The sequence below is a fragment of the Lissotriton vulgaris genome, chromosome 10, assembly GCF_964263255.1.
Source record: "Lissotriton vulgaris chromosome 10, aLisVul1.2, whole genome shotgun sequence".
Lineage (NCBI taxonomy): Eukaryota > Metazoa > Chordata > Amphibia > Caudata > Salamandridae > Lissotriton > Lissotriton vulgaris.
In genome coordinates, this window is record NC_141698.1 from 740,722,566 (window position 1) to 740,742,920 (window position 20,355).

Below are 20,355 nucleotides of genomic sequence, written 5' to 3' on the forward strand. Positions count from 1 at the left end.
TATCTCCACTTTTTTGGCTTTAAAAGCCAAGAAAGCGGAGATAAAATTATCTCCCTATTACCTAGCTGTCGCTAACACCAGTTAGCGACAGCTAGTAGGAGATAGCGACCATCTTGGGCCCCACTTTGCATGTCTGTGATATTTATCACTAATGACATGCAAAGTGGGCGTGCCAAGATGTTAGCGACTGAAAACAGTCGCTAACATCGCTATCTCCTATTACCAAATTTTGGAGATATTCGCGCTAAGCGCGAATATCTCCAAAAGCTAACACCTGCCCTGAGCAGTTCTTAGCCATGTTATCCAATGGGAGGTGGATAACATGGCTAAGAGCATTAGCTCGGTAATGCATGAATATCACTGACTTTTCAGCGATATTCATGCTTTGCGGCGATTTTTATTGCATTTGCGATAAACCTTGGTAATACCAAGGTTTATTTGCGGTAAAAATCGCTGCAGCTCAGCGGTAAATTTTTGTCTCTAACCAAGGAATAGCGATAATTATCGCTATTGCTTGGGAATATGCCCCATTGTTCTTTAGCTTCTTTGAGTGAACATGAAGCAAAAGCAACTACACTCTTCTCCTTGCCATCTACTTGGGACAAGACTGCCCCATATCCTTTAAGGCCGACATCAGTGGTCAAAAAGGTCTTCCTCTTAAGATCGAAATGTCCCAACATGGGCATTTTGCTCATGTTCTCTTCAATGGTCTCAAAACCCACACCACACTTTTCAGTCCTATTAAATTTGGTACCCTTCCGAAGCAGTAATCTCATAGGTTGAGCCAAAATGGAAAAAGTCTGAACAAACCTGGCATCATCATTCTTTGGAAGCATGCCATGCCTGATGCCAAACCAAACAGCATTCTGATGAAACAATAGGCACAAAGCGAAGTGACAAAGGAAATAAGATGTCTGGAGCTATCATACAATTTGTTTTGATGATACACAGATGACAGGTCAATCACACTCAACACAGTGGCTGCCCCAGCATTGGCAAAGCCTCTGATATGTTTGTAATAGGATGGTGTTGTATATTTGTGCTTCTTTCAATATGGCTACTTGGTGTCAGTAGCCCTTACTTTGTTTTCCCACCTTCCCAACCTCCCATAGTACCTATGAGTGTTCTATCTTGTATGTGGAAGTTCCAGCCTTGGCAGTTGATGGTCTGGTCAGCTATAAGGTGTACTGCTCTGCTGTGCTAACTTAATAAATCTATCTTAATAACTTGAAGACGTATCCTGCTGCCTACCTAATCTACCTACAACATTTTGGCGACATTCTGTGCTGACCAGACCAGAGAGGCAGACCAAGAAGATCAGAGCAGTACGAGCAGCACCTCACCGCAAGAACCCACCTAACTGCGGCCAGAAGAGATTAAGCAACTGGTAACCTTTGAAACTCAAGAAACCCAGAGGTATGAGCCGCAAGTAAACAAAAAGAATAAATAATTATTAAACTAAGTAGATATGCGTCATTGCGCAACATAGAGCATCCATTTTATTATTTTGTTCCCAAGGTTACTGGAAAATAACGCCACAGAGTGAAGTCGAAGACACAAAGATAATCTCAGCTGTTGTCATTGTGTTATTTTAGAAACCTAACAGTGAGTAGTTACTGGGTGACTGTCGTGTTTTTGAATGCTGTGTTCCAAAGGGTGCCCCCCAGGCCCTGGTATTACTAGATCTGTCAGCCGCCTTCGACACGGTGGACCATAACATCCTTCTCCGCCGTGTCGAGCAGGCTGGCATCCAGGGCCTGGCGCTGGCCTGGGTCAGATCCTTCCTGACTGGCAGGTCTCAGACCCTTAGCCTGGGCACCTTCAGGGCTCCTAGGGAGCACTCGCTCTGCGGGGTCCCCCAGGGTTCTTCTTTGTCCCCTCTTCTCTTCAATCTTTATCTTCGCCCCCTTCTTATTTCTTTGAGGCAGTGGGACGTTACCGTGTTTAATTACGCGGACGACCTGCAACTCATCTTCTCTCTCAATTCCCCTTCTGCTATCCCCAACTTTCAGGCAGTCATGTCCCACATTCTCCAGTGGATGGGCCACAACCAGTTAAAGTTGAACCCCGGTAAGACGGAGCTCCTCCTTCCCGGTAGGAGCGCCAATTTCTGGGGGCCTCAATTCTGGCCGGCGGAACTGGGCCCCTCTCCCATTCCCGTGGCTTCGGTGAAGAGCTTGGGGGTCACTATTGACTCCGCTCTATCCCTAGGGCCGCAGGTGGGGACCGTGGTCTCATCCTGTATCTACCAACTGCGCAGGATCAGGAAAGTGGCATATCTCCTTACACCTGATGCCCTCCTGCAGGTTATCATGGCCCTCGTCCTCTCCCGCCTAGATTTTTCCAACTCGATCTATCACGGTCTGCCTAAAACATCGATGGCTAGACTGCAAGTGGTCCAAAATCAGGCGGCGAGATTGGCCTTAGGGATTCCGAAGTGGCAATCCGCCAGGCCCCTCCTTGTCAAACTCCACTGGCTCCCTGTCATCTCAAGGGCAGCCTTCAAGATCGGCTGCCTCATCTTCAAGTCACTAGCTGCCCCCTGTCCCGTCTTCGTGAAATCCCTCATCAGACCCTACTGCCCATCCCGCAACTTGAGATCCTCTCACCTCCATTTCTTGACTGTCCCTTCTTACAAGCTCTGCAGATCTGGAGGCCGGAGATTTGCATACCTGGCCCCCAAGCTCTGGAATTCTCTCCCCCTTTCTCTTAAAACTTCTAACTCTTTGACCCTTTTTCGTAAGTCTCTAAAAACGTGGCTTTTCCCCCAATCTGGTTAGTCTTTCTGTCCTCTCTACTTCCAACCAGCGCCAGGAAACCCATGGTGTCAGTGCGCTTTACAAGCACCCCTTTCAATACAATACAATACAATACAAAGTAATGCCTTGCGTTTGTGTCGTACGATAAGAGAGTGAGCCTAATGGATCGCAACATATTTAACTTAATGTCAGAACTGATGTATGTTATATTTAATCTGTAAATGAGTTTAAATACCGTTACAGTGGTAATTCTTTTACAACATCGTCCCCTTGTGGAATTTTAAATTATTGCATCTAAATAGCCAAATAAAAAACGGGTCAAAGAGCTCTTTGGACATGTGAAGCACCAAACGGACTGTATCATTATTTATCAATAGGAAACTCAAAGGGACTGTATTTTAGAACAATAAGTGGAATGTGTTTTTTTGTTTTTGGTGTTTTTATTTATCCCTGCACTACTAGAGTACAATACGGTGGAAATGAACACTGAACGAGGACAGGGTGTTCATATATAAGAAAACCTTTCAGAACCAAGACAGCTGGGCGAGAGTGTAAAGATAAAACTGAGAGTTTAAAACCTTCCAGCCAGTAGTAGGTTGTTCAATTAGTTGACAGCTGGCCCAAAAGCGGACCATTGGAATTAAATTACGAAAATAATGTCTTATACATAGAAGGTAGTCGACATGTCCTACAACCAGGACTGGGAGTAGACTAGAGCGTTTAACCCCTTCCATGCTAATGACAAGGTCAGCTCGTCATGGGTGTTACCTGCCCTGCGCTTATGACGAGCTGACCTTGTCATGAACAATGGGAAAAAATGAGTTCCAGCACCCAGCGGGAAAACCCTTAGCAGCCAAGGTGTTAACCCAGATTTAGTTCCTGGACCGGCAGAACCAAAAAAAGAAAGCAAATCCCAAAACAAGGACTGAATGTTCAGAACCAACAGAGCACCCAAGCAAAGAACTTAAAATAAGAGCATAGAGCTCAGAACCGCGATAATGACCTAGAAGCAGGTCAGAAGTCCATGAACAGTGACTAATCTCGCACAACAAGGAGTGGAAAATGCAACTATAACTCCAAATCAGAGAAAACACATGTCTGAGGGAGTGAGCCCTGAACCTGGCCCCGGAGAGGACAAAGCAAGTCCCAGGACCGGCAGAACCAGAACCAGGAGAGGACAAGAGAGGGGGGGCCAGATGTAGGTATCCAAATACCGGTTGGTAACGGCCAAAAATACAGATTTTCGTCCGTTACCGACCGGTATTTGGATTTTGAGATGTATGAGCCCAAAAAACTACTGATTCGGTAATTTTACCGAATCGGTAAATTTACTGATTCGGTAAAATTACTGAATCAGTAAATAAGAAATGGAAAAAAATGAATTTTGAGATGTGGGTGACCTCTAAAATACAGAATTTGCATGAAATTCGGTATTTAAGAGTTGGTATTTACCATGGATTGAAATCAGGTGGTAACCAGGTGGAGGCCATAAAAAAAGGGCCCAAAATGCAACAGTGTGACCAGAATGGAGGCATTCTACGTGATAGCAAGGCGGCTACAGGCAGCAGAAGAGAGGGTCTGGAGAAGGGAGGAGCAAGTGTACAGGCAGAGGATCAGGCTATTTCAACTAACTGAGCCAGAGATCCTCCAAAGGTACAGGCTACACCCCCAAACCATCCTGGACTTGATCAGGGACCTCCACTCACTTTTGGAGCACCCAACCCCAAGGGTGCACGCCATCCCACCTCATGTGCAGGTGCTGTGTAGCCTACAGCTGCTTGCCTCTGGGAGCTACCAGAGTGTGATTGCTGCGATAGGTGGGGTGTCACAGAGATGCCTGTACCGTTTCTTTAGGAAGTTCCTAGAGACCATGATGCTGAGAATGCATCATTACATCAGCTTCCTTGAAACTCACGCAGAACTGCTGAAGACCAAGACTGACTTTTATCAAATTGCACATTTCCCACATGCCATCGGCTGTATTGATGGCACCCACATCCCAATATGCCCACCTGCTGCCACAGAGTACATTTACAGGATCAAGAAGTCAACCCACACAATCAATGTACAGGTAATCTGTGATGCAAAGTACATAATCACAGACATAGTGGCCACGTTCCCAGGAAGTACCCACGACTCCTACATCTTGCAGAACAGTGGGATCTACACACACCTGACAGCGGGGGAATTTGGAGAAGGATACCTGCTAGGTAAAACACTGTGTGACACTCCCTTGATACATATTGCAGATGTATGTGTATGTGTGCATTTGCCCAATGTCATTTTCATTTTCAAATAGGTGATAGTGCATAGGCCTTCCGCTCTTTCATCCTGACACCCTTCCTCAACCCTTCAACCCCCAGCCAGAGGAGATACAACAGGGCACACAAATCTACTAGGAACATTGTGGAGCGCACCTTTGGGCTGTTAAAAAGCAGGTTCTGCTGCCTACACAAAAGCGGAGGGGCACACCAGTATACACCAATCACCTGCTGTACGATGATTGCAACTTGTGCAATGTTACACAACCTTGCCACTAAGAGCGGCACTGAGGTGGATTTGAGCGACTATGAGGACCATGATGATGAACATGCACTGCCTGAACCCAACACAGCAGGAGTTGCGACACCAACAGATGGCAGTCACAGAGGGGCAGAGATCACACGCAACTATTTTTAAGTAAGTAAAGGGACACAGACAGGTGGAGTTTGCACCCAACATAGTTTAATATTTGGCACTACGCAGGTATTCACAAGCACAAATGTGCAACACAAATGCCCTCCATTTAAAATTGGTAGTCGTGGGTCACTTCCCCATTTACTGAACAAGTCATTTACGCCCACGCCTACCAGTGCCAGATGTAAGTGGCTGGCTCTCTTCTTCACTGTGCGTTTGGGCTGTTGGCTCACCATGGCACCTGCTGCTCCTACGTGTCTCCACAACAAGGGGGCTTGTCATGCTACTCCTACTGGTGCTTTCCTCACTTTCTGGTACATCCAGAGCAGCTGTTTGTGAATTTATAAGCACCTCTACAGCACTGGTCATCCTAGCAATGCCCCTAGACACCTCATTGCTGTTGTGTGTGAGTCCCTCTTGCATGTTAATGCATCGCCTGCATAGCAGGGAAGTGGCTTTGGCCAGGCGGTTTATTGCTTTACTTTGCTGCTGAGCACGCTGTCTCTCCTTGCACCTTGCTAACATGTCCTGGTCCAGTTTGCTGCACAGAAGCTGCACCGATTGTGTCATGTACCGCATCCCTGCAGCCATGTCCTTGTTCACATCTACCAGTTCTCTGATGCCCTTCCCTATATCTCCAATATTTGTGTTTAGGTTACTCATCTGGCGTTGCACAGACTGGATGGCCTTCTCTTGCATCCTTTGGATTTTCACCATGCTACCCTCAAGCTCACGGAAGACACTGGGACCCTCCACATGTGCTGATACAATGCTTTCTCTGTGCCTGCGGCGTCTGAGACCTGTACGGCCAATCTCTGCACTGGACTGCTGTGTGGCAGGGGTACCTTCCCCAGCCAAGGTTTGTGTGTCATCCCCCTCCATGTCACCTGCTGAGGTCTCCATTTGCATTAGACGGGCAACTACATGCCTCCTGCTCTTTTGTGATGCAGGTGTTGTTACAGGCAGAGATGCAGGCAGTTCAGGTGAGGACAGCAGCAGAAGGGATCCTGAACGTTCTGGGGACGCCTGCAGATGTGGAGACATTTCTGGGTCTTGGGATGGTGGCTGTGTAGTTGGCGCACCTGTGTCCTCTGTGTCAATCTCTGCACTTGGGCCTGGCTCCTGGCTGACATCCCTCTCTGGTGCCGGGCCTTCCGTCTCCTTGGTACGCCTGCGAGATGTCTCGCCTGTGGACATATAAGCGTACATTAGCTCGGTGCTACTGCCTCACAGCCACTACAATTAAATATTTCTCACTTAAACACTGTACATGTTGCCTGCGCTTGATTATGTCTGAAATAATTTGCCTGTCTTGTTGGTTAATGTTCAGTATGACATGGTCTTTCATTTACAAACTACATGTCTCATGATGCATTGCTCCTGTATAATGCTACCTATACTGCACTGGGGTTACAATTGCCACATAGGGAAAAGGGAAGACTGATGGAGTGGAAGGTATTGCTGTGCATGCGTCTTACCTTGTTTGGTGGCAGCTCGGCTGAGCTGTCTGCATCTCCCAGTCCACAGACGCTCTCTGGTTCAATGGTGGACCCCACCAGCTCCTCCAGGTCAGTCAGGGGGGGTGCACGGTTCTTCCCTCCTCCAGTTTTGTTTGCCTGTTTGTGTTGCTCAGCAATTTCTTTTTTGGTCAGGCTCCTGAGGTCATACCACCTCTTTTTCAGGTCGTCTATGTCCCTTGGAGTCACTCCAACAGCATTCACCTTTGCTTGAATGTCCAGCCAAATCTTCCTTTTGGCAGATTCAGCCACAGTCAGGGACAGCTTGCCAAACAATTGTTGGTGTTCCTTCCCCGCCTCGTCCACAAGGAGCTGCAGCTCCATGGTGCTAAATTTTATTTTCCTCTTCCTCTCTGGCTGTTCCTTTTCACTGCTGCTTACCAGTTTCCCAGTTTAAAAGTTCAAAACTTTTTCTGTGGCTCAGGGACTCAGCTCTGCTCCAACTGCCTCTCCAGAAGCTTCTAATTACTTGCAGCTGCCTGTGTAGCCACTTCCTGGTAGGGAGGGGGAGGGTGGTAGCACCTGATTGGCTGCCTGATTCAGTTTCACTTTTTTTGCTTTCCGATTCGATATTTACCGAATCGGTATTTACCGAATCGGTAGGCCCATAGGAATGAATGGGAAATACCGATTCGGTAAATACCGATTCGGTAAATTCCGAAAGACAGATTCCGAATTTTACCGAATCTGTAAAAAATACCGATTTTTTTACCTACATTGCATTTACCGATTCTAAAATACCGAATCGGTAAAATTCGGTATTTTAGAATCGGTAAAAATGAATTACCTACATCTAGACTCTGGATTCTAATTCCAATTCAGGGAAAGCTACGAGTGTCCCAGGAACGGAAGGGGACAAAGGCCCCTATAATTAATACCGGGACACGACAAAGTAAGTTCCAGGACCTGCAGACTAAAGACACGGGAGAGGACAAAAGATGTCCCAGGACTGGAAGGGAACAAAGCCCTCCAGAATTACTACCAAGGGAGGATAAAACTAGTCCCAGGACCGGCAGTACCAGGAACCGGGAGAGGAAAATGGATGTCCCAGGACCAACAGAACTTGAAGGGGGCAACGGATGTCCCAGAATCAGTACCCGGGAGTAGACAATGGGTGTCCCAGGACCGGGAGAGTTCACAACCGAGATTCGTGACGGACAAGAGTTCCAGTACCATGACAGGAAGTTGTGACAAGGTGGTTATCTGAACCGGGATAAATGTTCCGCGACTTGAACCGGGCTTTATAGCCCACAGTACTGAGACAGTTTGTTCACAGAAGAAATAACATTTAAAGGTAACCTAGAGGCCTGAACCACAACCAGAGGCCCATAACCTGAGAAAAAAGAACCAGAACCGAGACACCTGGTCCAGAACTTCATCTTGGACTGTAAGAGAACTGGCTTCAAATGTTTCTTCGGGAACATCCTTCCAGAACTTTGTGAGCATTGGAGGCACTTGTTGAACTGTTCTATTTCCAACAATGAGCGGGAAGCCATGGTGGACAAAGACTGATTGGAGAAAGTAAACTGTCTCTTCCCGTTTTTTGCTGGCCACAATGACGGATTGTAGAGTAGACTGTTTCTTCTTGTTTTTGTCAATCGAAGGGGAGAAGGTGGGCTTCATGATCCTCATCATGATCTTCGTCAAAATCCTGTCCCTTTGCCTTAGTGATCTGGAAGTCCAAGAGGTCGCCGACCTCCTACGTGTTATATGTTTTCTTTCTTCTTGTTGTACAAGCCTTAACCTCTTACTATATGTTTGAGTTATTCATTTTTTATTTATCTGTAAAGGAAGAATATATGTTGTATATTTTTGCTTCTTTCAATATGGCTACTTGGTGTCAGTAGCCCTTTCTTTGTGTTCCCACCTTCCCAACCTCCCATAGTACCTATGAGTGTTCTATCTTGTATGTGGAAGTTCCAGCCCTGGCAGTTGATGGTCTGGTCAGCTGTGAGGTTTACTGCTCTGCTGTGCTAACTTAATACATCTATCTTAATAACTTGAAGATGTATCCTGCTGCCTATCTAATCTACTTACAACAGATGGCAGTCAACTCAGATGTGTTTTTTAAATTTCTGGTCTCAACACATATCTAGATACTTTTACCACCATCTGTAGACGCCAAAACAGTGGGAGGCAAACACTCAAAGGACTCTTTTTCCTCTATGACCCCTTCAGTTCTCAAGCTCCGTATCCCCTCTGTAAGAAGTTCTAATATTAGATTAGGAACCTTCCTGACTTTATGCACACAGGGTGCTGCATTGTTCTTAAGTATACTTTTGTGCTCAAAATTCTTCAGGTATCCCAATTTTCCAACACACACAGTGTGAAATTGTAAGAAAATATCCTCATTCTCCTCAGACATGGTCATGACTTTCTGCAAAGCCTTTGGATTAAGAGTCATGATCATCTCCCTTTGGTTTCGCCAACCAAACAAATGATCACTTCGCTTGGCCCCATAGACTTTACCTACATTCCCTTTCGCATTGAACCTTATTCTCATAATAGTATAGCCTAAAATGTCAATCCTGTTGCCTTTGTAGCTCCCATTTTTGATGTCTGGGGAAAGCAGAGAAATACACTGGCCTCCGAACACCTTTTTCCAGATCTTATTACCCACAAAGGTATAAGGTGATCTTGAATTCGCTAGCACCTTCACTTCTTTTACATTGACAGGCAATAAAAAAACAGAATGCCCAATGTGGAAGTAGGATCATCCAGTTGGTGCATCACATGTAGAATCTCATTGCAGGCAAAATTGCACCAAAATACACTGAAGCAAAATGGCTGCTACGGCGGCCATGTATGGTGATCACACGTGACTCAAGATGTCACTGACTCACAACAAGCGTTCTGGCATCAGATGCTTCCAGGCTTCATAATCAATGCTTAATTTACTAACCATGGGGACCCACCCGGCTGTGTAGTGAGGCGCGCAGCAGTCCTTGGTGCGTGCAGCAAGAAATACACTTACGCCGTGTCACTGTTAGGCGTGGACTGCCTGCGCAGCTCCGCCCATCTTATTTATACTAGTGCTCACGCCAGCTGACCTGAACGCAGAGGCGGGGACCTTCAGGCGCGCAAAGACAGAAACCACTAGCCTGCTGACTGCCATATCCCATCTCAGCTCAGTCCTTAACTGGATCGCATGAGTCTTACAGTTGACTTTCTTGGCAGTCAAAGTCTCTCAGGCGGGTGCTTGGTTGGGGGTTCTCCCTCAGGACATACCTGGATGAGCCCCGGCGGGGGCTGGATGCTGGGGCCGGGGTGCAGGGCACCAACGGTGATCCAGGAGCTTTTGGGTTGCTCCAGACCTGTCAGTGATGGAGTCATTCCCGGGTGGTGGTCGCCGGCCTCTTGGGGTTCTTCCTGGCTGGCGCGTGGCTCTATGGAGTTACCGGCGATGTTAGTGTGAGAGGTGGGGTTGTCTGCTTGCTTGAACCATGAGATATTGCGGGTCATGATTTCTGCTCCTCTCCCACTTGTCACCATGGTCCCTTTCATGTCGACTACTGTCCAATAGCCGTGCTCATACAGAGTCGGGAACTTTCCTCTGGTGTTGTTGCGCTTTTCCCTCCTGCTGATGGCGCCCTCTTCATCAAATTGAGGTGGGGGACCACCTCGGTGATGTGGGGAGGCCATCTCGAAGGTTGCCGTCGAACATTAGTGCCCATGGTGCTTGGCAAGTTGAGCAGTGAGGGGTGCTCCGATATTCCCGCAGGAACCTCTGCAGTTGCTGCTCCCGGTCGCTTTGCTCTGCAACCTCGATGTGAAGAGTATTGTTGATTGTTCTTATAAAATGCTCAATTTCCCTATTGGCTTGGGGCCATTGCGGGATGATGCACCTGTGCCAGATGCCATGATGCTGTAGGAACTCGCGGAATTCATGCCACTGGAATGGGGGTCCGTTGTCGCTGCAAAGTTTATCCAGACATCCGAATAAGGTGAATATTTTCTAGAGCAAGGCCCACGCGCAGGAAGGCTGTTGAGTTCACAACTTCTACCACAGGGTATTTTGAATAGCTATCGATTAGGGACAGTGTGTTTCGCCCGCCAGGAAACTTCCAAAATCCACGCTCAACTTCACCCGGGGACCTTGTCCGTGTTCCTCCGTTTGAATAGGTGCAGGTCTTTCGGGCCTGCTCGTCACCTGACTCGATGGGCATCTTCGGACTGTTTCTTCCACACGCGCATCCATCCCCAGGAACCAGACCTTCTCCCGTAGGCAGGCCTTCATTTTCTCCACTCCTTGGTGCCCTCCATGGGCGAGTTGTGTTGCTCATAGCTGAAGCATGCAGGAATGACAATGCGTAGCCCTCTGAGGAGGATGCTTCCTTGGGTGAGGCTCAGCTCATTTCTGACTCTCCACATGTGCATCAAACTTTGCTTTTCTGGGCTGAACCACAAGTTTGCGGAGTGCAGGAATTGAAGCCACTGTCCTCCTTGGATAGTGCCCCGGACCTTGGTTATGACTGGGTCCTTTTCGGCTCCTGTAGCCACCTCTTCGAGGGTCATCGTTTAAGGGCACATGAGTGCCGAGATCATGTTCAGGTGGGCTTCGGTGTCATCATCGTTTGGTTCTTCACCTTCCCCTCCTGTTGTGTCTGGGTGTCTCGACAGGAAGTTGGCCAGGTTCTCGGCACCGGGCCGGTAGGCAAGGTCCATCTCATAGTGCTGTAGCCCAATGTCCCACCGTTCAATGCATGGTGGTGAGTGGGGTGCGGATCCCTTGAACAGTGGCATGAGGGGTTGGTGATCCGTGGCGACGGTGAATGGGTGTCCGCTTATGTACAAATGGAAATGTCGGCAAGCCCAATGGATAGCTAGAGCTTCCCTTTCAATCTGAGTGTATTGCTTTTATGTCGGGGATAGTGCTTTGCTGGCATACGCTAGAGCGGCCCATCGTCTGGGCTCTTGCTCCTGAGTGAGGACAGCCCCTAAGCCTATGGGACTGGCGTCCACCAGTATTTATGTCCATTTGGCGGGGTTGAAATACACCAGTGTGGTGTGGTCAAGGAGAGCATTTCTTGATGGCTTGGAATGCTGTCTCTTCGATGAGACCCCATTGCCACATGGCATCTGCTCGGGTTAGGGTTCGGAGTGGCTCTGCGATGGTGGCGAGATCTGGAATAAACCGACCACAGTACGTGGCCATCCCCAGGAACTGCCGACTTCTGCCACGGTGAGCAGGAAGAAATGTTCCTAATGGCGTGAGATTACCGAGGGTCTACCTTTATGCCTTCCCGAGTGAACGTGTAGCCGAAGAACTCTATTTTCTGTTGGAACAGCAGGCACTTCTCCTTGTGCAGGGTGACCCCGTGGTCCAAGAGTAGCTTGGCTCTCACGTGTTGGTAGTGTTCTTCAGCTGTTTGCGAGTGTATGAGGATGTCATCACTGATGTTCAAAACAACCAGTCAGCTGACCAGTATTTCCTTAACAGTGTTTTGCAATATTTTGGTGGCTGAGGATATGCCAAAATTCAGCCGTTTGTATCTTTGGAGACCCATGTGTGTGCTGAATGTGGTTAAGTAGCGACTGTCTTTGGCAAGAGCTAACTGATGATAACCTGCATTCAGGTCCAGTTTTGATAACCATCTGGATCCGTTCAAGTCAGCCACAATATCATCCATGGTCGGCGTTATGTGGTGTTCACGTAGAATGGACTTGTTGGGGAGGCGCATGTCAATGCAGAATCTGATCTTCCACGGTTGGCGAGGTTTCTTGGCGATCACCATGGGTGGCACCCATGGTGTGAGTCAGGAAACTTTCTCTTTGACCCCTTGATCTTAAAGCTTCTGCAGCTCTTCTTCTACCAGCGGCCGGAGGTGAAAAGGGATCCTCCTGTGCCTTAGCGCTGTTGGTGTGATGGTCGAGTCTATATGTAACTTGATGGGGGGCTGTAGTGACCGTATTTTTGGCTCTATTTCTGAGTGATGGTGACTTTAAGCTTGCTACCATCCTGGATCTCTATTCTTGGCTTGTGTTGGTCCTTTTCAGGCCTTTTTCCAGACCTAGAAGCATAAACTAGAGGATAGCTGCTTTATATGATGATAGATCCCTTATTCTTGACTCTAATCCATCTATTGCCTATTGGCTTTGACATAATTATGTGTCCTTTCATCATCCTACCTATAGTAGAGGGTGGATCCTGTAATCCTGACTTTATATTACATATTGGTATGGTTTCTGTGTGTACTCTGATAGAGCTAAGTGTTATATCATCCTTTTCAGGCCTACAAGGCCCAGAACTAGAGAGACTCCGTTTTGCTTTCTGTCCCTGCAGACTGAGATGCTTGCAGGGTAAAGGTGATGTTTTAGTTATGAGGTGTTGTTCACTTGGAGAGAACCGGTCTGGGCCGGCCATTATCGGTAGGCTGTATAATTCTTTGTGTCGAAGACACCACAAAAGGCCGGCCGGCTGGGTGTGTGTCCTTGACGCGGAGTGGTGCAGGGATCTGATGGGCGGCAGGCTGATGGCTGGAACTTTCCATGAGGAGAGAGCATTCCATATTAGTGAAGTGCAAAAGAGGAGGCGGAGTCAGTCAGACAGTTGGAGCCGGAGAGAGAAGAAGTCAGTTTGTCAGTTAGTCGATGCTTGGAACAGAGAGAAGTCAGCGAGTTGGAACCAGAGAGAGAAGTCAGAAGCAGTTGTGAGCAGATGGTGTTTTGAACAGAGAGAAGTGAGATGATGTTTGGAACTGAAGGAAGCAGTCAGAAGCAGTTATTTATCAGAAGGAGTTGTGATCAGCTGGAGTCTGAAGTGATGCCTTTTGGAAGAGACTGAAGTTATATCGTGGATTAGTCTGTGGGAGCAGCTGGAGTGAATTGGACATTGGAGCTGAGATAATCAGACAGAATGAAGAAGCTAGTGGAGCGAGCGGTTATCAGAGCAGCAGAAACTATTAGACTGAAGCTGGAAGGTGAAGAAAGTTCGTGGGGGAGAGGAATCCAGTGCAGAGTGATCAGCGCAGATGCGTGTCCAAGAGTGCAGGGGAGAATCTGAGACGAGCTAAGGCACAGACGAGAGAGGAACCCAGATGACAGCTAGAGCAAGACTTCATACTAATCAGGTGATATCTGTCCTGTTATATTAGTTTGCCTTACATTTAAACATTAACCTTGTCCCTACTGTATTGCTAATCCTTTTTCTTTCAGCGGTGTGCAGTATAATCCATTCCCTCTTTAGCTATTTACAGTCCCTGTCAATTACATGTGGATTTGTTATAGTAATAAAGCTTTCCATTATAATAAATAGACCCCGCAGATCTGTGTATGTGTTTATGCCCCTTTTACTTTTCAGGCTATGTGTTATAGTGCAGTATTATATTGTTAATGTTATTGTTAATAAAGGAACCCCAGTTCTTAGTGAACTAGTGTGTGACTGTTGTTTTGTTATGATAAAGCTAACCTTTCTTCTAGCCAGATGCTGTAATGGTAACTGATGGATCAAAAGGGAGGAGGAGCGCTTAAATCAGGGAATAACTTTTGCATATAGTGTGTAACTGCTATTTTTTTATGATAAGGTTAACCTTTCTTCTAGTCAGGTGCTATTATGTGGACGGATGCGACTCCCGGACAGGTAAATGGTAACTGAATAATGAGGGGGAGAGGAGAACTTGTATTAGATGACAATAATTGCACAGTGTAATTTGGCCATTCTTGTGTGCATAATATTGTAGTATTGTACCTTTAGTGGATAGTGAGAGAAACTTCCCAACAGAGAGAGAGAGAGCTGAAGGTATTCATAGGAACGTGATTGTCGTGGTAAGGCGGCGTTAATGAGAACACCAGGGGGATACTGGTGTGGATACCCACAGGATTGTGGCTTGGAGATTAAAGAGAGCATCAGGGAGGATACTGATGCGTATACCAACAGGATTGTGGCTTTTAGGAAAAAGAGAGCATCAGGGAGGATACTGATGCGTATACCCACAGGATTGTGGCTTGTAAGGAAAGTGAGAGAGCACCAGGGGGGATACTGGTGTGAATCTAATGAGAGCACTGATTGCAATCAGTGTGTAATGGTAGGTAATCAGAACTGCCCCAGGGTAGATTAGTCTGGGCCCCTGTGGTCGCAAGACTATATTGTATAAGTGTGGTGTAGGGCATGGACGTCCTTAGTAATCAATGAGTATTCCTAGTAATCCCCATAGATTTAGTGGTGTTTTTGATGATATGAGCTTGTATATTGCTAGTTCCCCATCCTCAGGTAGGTACCCAGGTGCCTGGATAGATGGGTCCTGAGGAGGGAGGTGGTTACGTTTCGGCTGGGTTGGTGGTGTCTTGGTGAGCTGATCCTATCTGGTCCGAAAATCCGGTCGTTACAGGGGCCCTTTTTATACGTATTAGTCCCTTGAATAGGTCTTCGAAGTGGCTCAGCAGTTCTCTTGTCTGGTCACTGAAACGCTCATAGTGAATGTCACCAGTCCCAGGTCTTCTGCAGCGTGACTGGTTAACATTGTGTCTGCCTGCTGGTTGATAACGTGAATGTCGATCAGGATTTCAGTGTTGTCGGACATCACTGGCATGATCATTTAGCCTGGGAGTGGTAGTGGTGAGCTGCTCCCATATGCAAAGGTTTTCTTCTTTGAAGGTCTGAGCTTGGGTTTTGGCCTCAACTTGTTATATTGCTGAATCCCCATGACTGTCACTGACACTCCCATGTCGATTATCGCATTGGCTTCTGACCCTGCAACCTGTATTGTGCATCGGGGCTGGGCCGTCTTCGACTTTTCAGGGCTTGGGTGAACGAGACTATGTACGTATCTTCCTCATCCTCTGCCCTAGAGTTATTCTCCTGGGTGACTGTGTGCTCTTTCTTCTTTCCTCCTGGTGGAGACATCAGCAAGATGCACGATAGCTGGTGGACCATCCTCCATGTGTGTGTGGGTCTGTTCCCCTCTTTACGCTGTGTTTTCTTCCGGCATACTGAAGCAAAGTGGTTTGCGATACCACAGTTGGTGCATGTTTCCCTTGCGTTGGGCATGATTGTTGGGGTTGTTCCTCATACCCGCAAGACCCACACTGATTTTTCGGTGAGTGTGGCTGGCGATCTCTTGGTCTGTGGGCCTTGTCTTTCATCCGGGTGGTCTCAGCTCGTTCAGTCTTGACAACAGCGACTTTGTCTGCGACGCGCACTAGCACAAGGTCCATCTCTTCTGCCTGTGCTGCTGAGAGATTATGAGAACGTGCTAGCACTAAGATGCCATGCATGGGAATATTTGGCTGCCTGAGGACTTTGCGGCATATTCCCAGTATCAGTTGGGCCCTGATCTCCTCCTTGACGAGGTGAGTACCCGCAAATTCCCTTAGCCATGCATGAAAAGCGTCCACTGATTCACCCTCCCTTTGCTTCGCTTGCCTCAGCTTGAAATGTTCAAAGTCTGGATTCAGCGGAGAGTCAAAGTGTGCGTTCAGGGCAGCAACAGCCACTGCGTATTCTTCAGGAGGCCCTGTGTTGAGAAGATGCCTGAAGAGCAGGTAGATTTCCTCCCCGCATAGTGTAAAAGTAGTGAGCGTTTCATCACCCCTTCTTTCTCCCTGGGGGCAATGAAGTATTTGTCCAGGTGGCCGAGCCAGGTCTGCTTCCTTGGTGCTGCTGTGGCAGGGTCCGCTGACTTACTTAATGGAGGCAGGAACCCTGAAAGAGGGTGGTGTGCGGTCACCAGTGCAGAGGATTGCGCCTCATTATCCTGATCTACCATGGCGGTGGTAGTGGACACTTTTGCGTGACACAGCGAGGGTGCTTCGTCCCAGTGGTGAGCCTTGGTGTGCTAGGCGATGATGCGGGGAACGCTGAACATCGCATGGACACCCGTGGCGCAGCCATGAGGTATGTGGGCAGGTCAGCTTCGGTCACAGAGCGCATGTGGGGGCCCTTTTTTGCAGCGTACTTGACTCACCCGAGGCGGCGAGGTGCCGGTCACCTTGACAGATTGAGTTGGGGGCAGAGAGGACTGCTGTGTCCTGTCTCTCCCTTGTTCCTCCCTGGGTGCCACCCACACAGCTGATGAGCGCCTCAGCCACATGTGGTGTGCTCTGAAATGTGTGTCAAGGTCTGCGGCCGATAAGGCATGGCTCTGCAGGGGGACACAAACAAGCGTGCATTGATCCTATCCTTGTCGCCAATGTAGCATCCACAGGGGGGCCACCAGCCCGTGTAATGAGGAGCGCAGCATGCCTTGGTGCACGCAGGAAGAAACACACGGACGAGGTGTCACTGTTAAGTGCAGACTGCCTGCACAGCTCCGCCCATCTTTATTTATACTGGCGCTCACACCAGACGGTGTGAACGCAGAGGCGAGGACCTTCCAGCGCACGCAACAGAAACCACTAGCCTGCTGACTGCTACACACTCGATCCTTCTGTGCTCTCACACCCAGTGCATGCATTAGACAGCATCACATGGGGGGGCGTGGCCAGCCAGGCAACATGGCGGACGCGACTCTCTAGAGCTCCGTCTGTAAGGCCCTAAATTCTCCTACAATTCTCCTGCGAGAGTGTTCTAAGTTCATCCATACCGGGTGGAGCAGATGCGGAACCGGCTGAGGAGCCTGCCGGTGTGCACCGCGATGGAAAACGAGGTTGCAGAAGAGGGGAATCGGCCGTCGGGCTGAGGCGACGTAAAGGAGCCGAAATGGCGCGAAACCCGGTCAGGGCCTAGACACGAAGGAAGACCCCCGGCATCGGAGCTGGGACGGAGGCGGAGGAAGCCGGGCCTGATTAGCACTGCGGACCCCTGTACAGACCTGCGGCGAGCAGCGGCGGCCATGGAGTGAGCGGCCAGGTGACAGGTGGCTCCCAGGAAGGCCGAGAAGGGGGCCGCGGGGCGAGACCATTAAGCGGCTGGTTTCACGGCACCCTGAGTGGATGGAGGTGTGCTGCTGTCATTCAGCACTGCGGTGAGGAGAGGGAACCCCCACTCAACGCGCCCACAGGGGTGCCCTGAAGTAGGAGGTAGAGGTGGGGGTGTTTTGACTGCCCACGGACCCTGAGCACCAGCGGCAGCAGAAAGGCAAGCAGGGAAACAGACTGCAGCGTGCTCACCCTGGCGTTATCGCGACCCAAGGACACACAGCGAGGCTGAGGGCGAAAGCGGTGGCTCAACGGGCCCCTGCGGTGCGCTGTGGCGGCCTAGTGACAGGCAGTAGGGGCGAAGCTTGGCCCTGGTGAACGGCCTCTGCGAAGACGCCGTAGATACCTGCCGTCATCCGGTGAGTCACTGAGACTGGGGACACTGCGCACCGGCCGCTTAACGGCTGTGGGGGTATCAGACACTGAAGCAGGAGCCGAGGGACACAGTGGGACGGTGGAGGTTGGAGCTGCGAGGTGAAGAGGGTGCGGCAGGCCTCAGCATCCACTATCCAGGTGCCATTTTGTCCCGGGCGCCATTTTGATTGCCCATTAGATAAGAGGCCCCTGCCGCTGGGCCACACCAGTTGTTCCTTCCTTTTGCTGGTACCACTGGACGCTGTGGTCGCGCCAGCAGTGAGGAGTCAAAGGGAAGGGGACCCCCCTGCATTGCTGGAGCGGGGGTGCACGGGGGAGAGGATTGCTGATGGCACCCACACGGCCCCCCTGAGAAGGTACGCACACTGAAGGATCGGAGTCGGTCTGTGTGGCAAGCTGCCCTGAATACTCAGGCAACGACACCCGACGGCGGTGGACTAACGCAGCTGGTCTCTACTTAGCCAGCACACAGCCTTACCTGCTTGAGCAAGACTGATTCCCTTACAGGCACAACTAGGCATACAACCGGATGCGTGGATGCCCACGGCACAACAACTTGCAATGGGCAGACTGCGGGACAAAACACAAGCAAAACAACAGGAAGCGAGTGGCCCTGACCCCACGCAGGAGCAGAGACGGACAGTCATGGAGCCCACAGCCACCTTGGCGGCCAAAATGGACACTGTTCTGGCGGCGGTGGAACGTATTGGCACCACACTGGCGCAAACCAAGACCTCACTGGAAGCGCGACTGGACAAAGTCACATCTGACTTCACGCTACTCCATGCGGACCACCGCAAATTGGCGGAGTCAGTTGCTGCGCAGCGCTAAACGGTTCAAGATCTACAGCCAGTAGTACACAGCCATTCCTCAGCACTATACAGGACCTAGTTGACAGAGTGCATGCGCTAGAGGACCGCGCGGAGGATGCGGAAGGGCGCTCTCGGTGCAACAATGTCCGAGTGGTAGGACTGCCGGAGGGAGAAGAAGGAAAGGATCCTGAGAGATACACGGAAGACTGGCTGCGGTCTCTCATGCCGACTGGAACATTGTCCCCGCATTTCGTGGTGGAGAGGGGGCACTGAGTGCCGGCGCAGGCCAAGAGTCCCGGGGCTCGGCCTCGGCCGTTTTTCTTCAAGCTCCTCAACTATCGTGACCGGGATGCGGTGCTCCGCGAGACCAGGAAGATGGGCGACCTCAAAGTGGTCAACCGACGTGTGATGCTCTTTCCTGACTATACAGCAACAGTACAGAAGAGACGTGGCTCCTATCTGGCAGTGAAGAAGCGGCTAAGGGAACTGGAGCTGCCCTACTCATTGCTGTTCCCCTCCCGCCTACGGGTGGTCACCAAGGAGGGCGCCCACTTCTTAGAGGCTCCGTCGGATGTCTGGGACTGGCTGGAGGAGACGGGACAGTGGTCGGGGGCGAGACCGGCGGGTCCAGAAGAGGGCGGATGGCAAGAACAGTGCTCCAGATGGCGGAGGAGGAAGAAGGGGACCCGGCGGAGAGTGGGCCTAGGACAGGCAGCGCCCAGCCCTGAGAAGATGAGGCAAGAGCGGCAGGAGGCACTCGAGGCGGTTGCGACATTGGGAGTGGTGAACGTTCAAGACAGCCCAGGCTACGGGCAGCAGAACGAAATGGCCGCAAGCGGATCGTCCTCGCCATCCACCGTGATGTCGGATGACACTACTCTTCCGGTAGTGATGCCACAGACGGCTGACTTCATAATGTGACTTGTGGTGGACTTTATATGGACTACTGTAATGCCTGTACTCAACAGGCTGTTCGCTGTATCCTTTACATGCCAGCTGTGGCACATTGTTGGGGTTGGCCGCTAGCGCATCACAGATGTACAGCCGCGCCTTAGATTGTGCGAGGTTCGGGGGCCTGACGCGCGGGGTGGCCCTCGTGGGCAGCCCATGCTAGCTCGGTGAGATACACTTGCCTAGTTATACCAAACACACCTCAGATACTCCAAGGGCAACAGATGAGGGAGCACTTAAGCGTAGAACTATTGGCTGCACGCTTCACCACACACACTTCAGTTGCGGACACTTCACGTTAAGAGGTAGACACATTACCCAGTTTGGACGCATGCCCCGTTGGGAACTCGCCCATAATGTTACAATGTTCGTTTTGGTTTACGCATTCCAGAAGCGGCACTTAGAAACTTC

General features: G+C 49.7%; 1 protein-coding gene across 1 annotated transcript; it reads right to left on the reverse strand.

Annotated features, from left to right (window-relative positions):
- Positions 1–5,588: 5,588 nt before the first annotated feature.
- Positions 5,589–6,632, reverse strand: LOC147688734 (uncharacterized). The gene has a single exon (XM_086939819.1). It carries the CDS (start codon positions 6,630–6,632, stop codon positions 5,589–5,591), a length of 1,044 nt encoding a protein of 347 aa, XP_086795945.1.
- Positions 6,633–20,355: the final 13,723 nt, after the last annotated feature.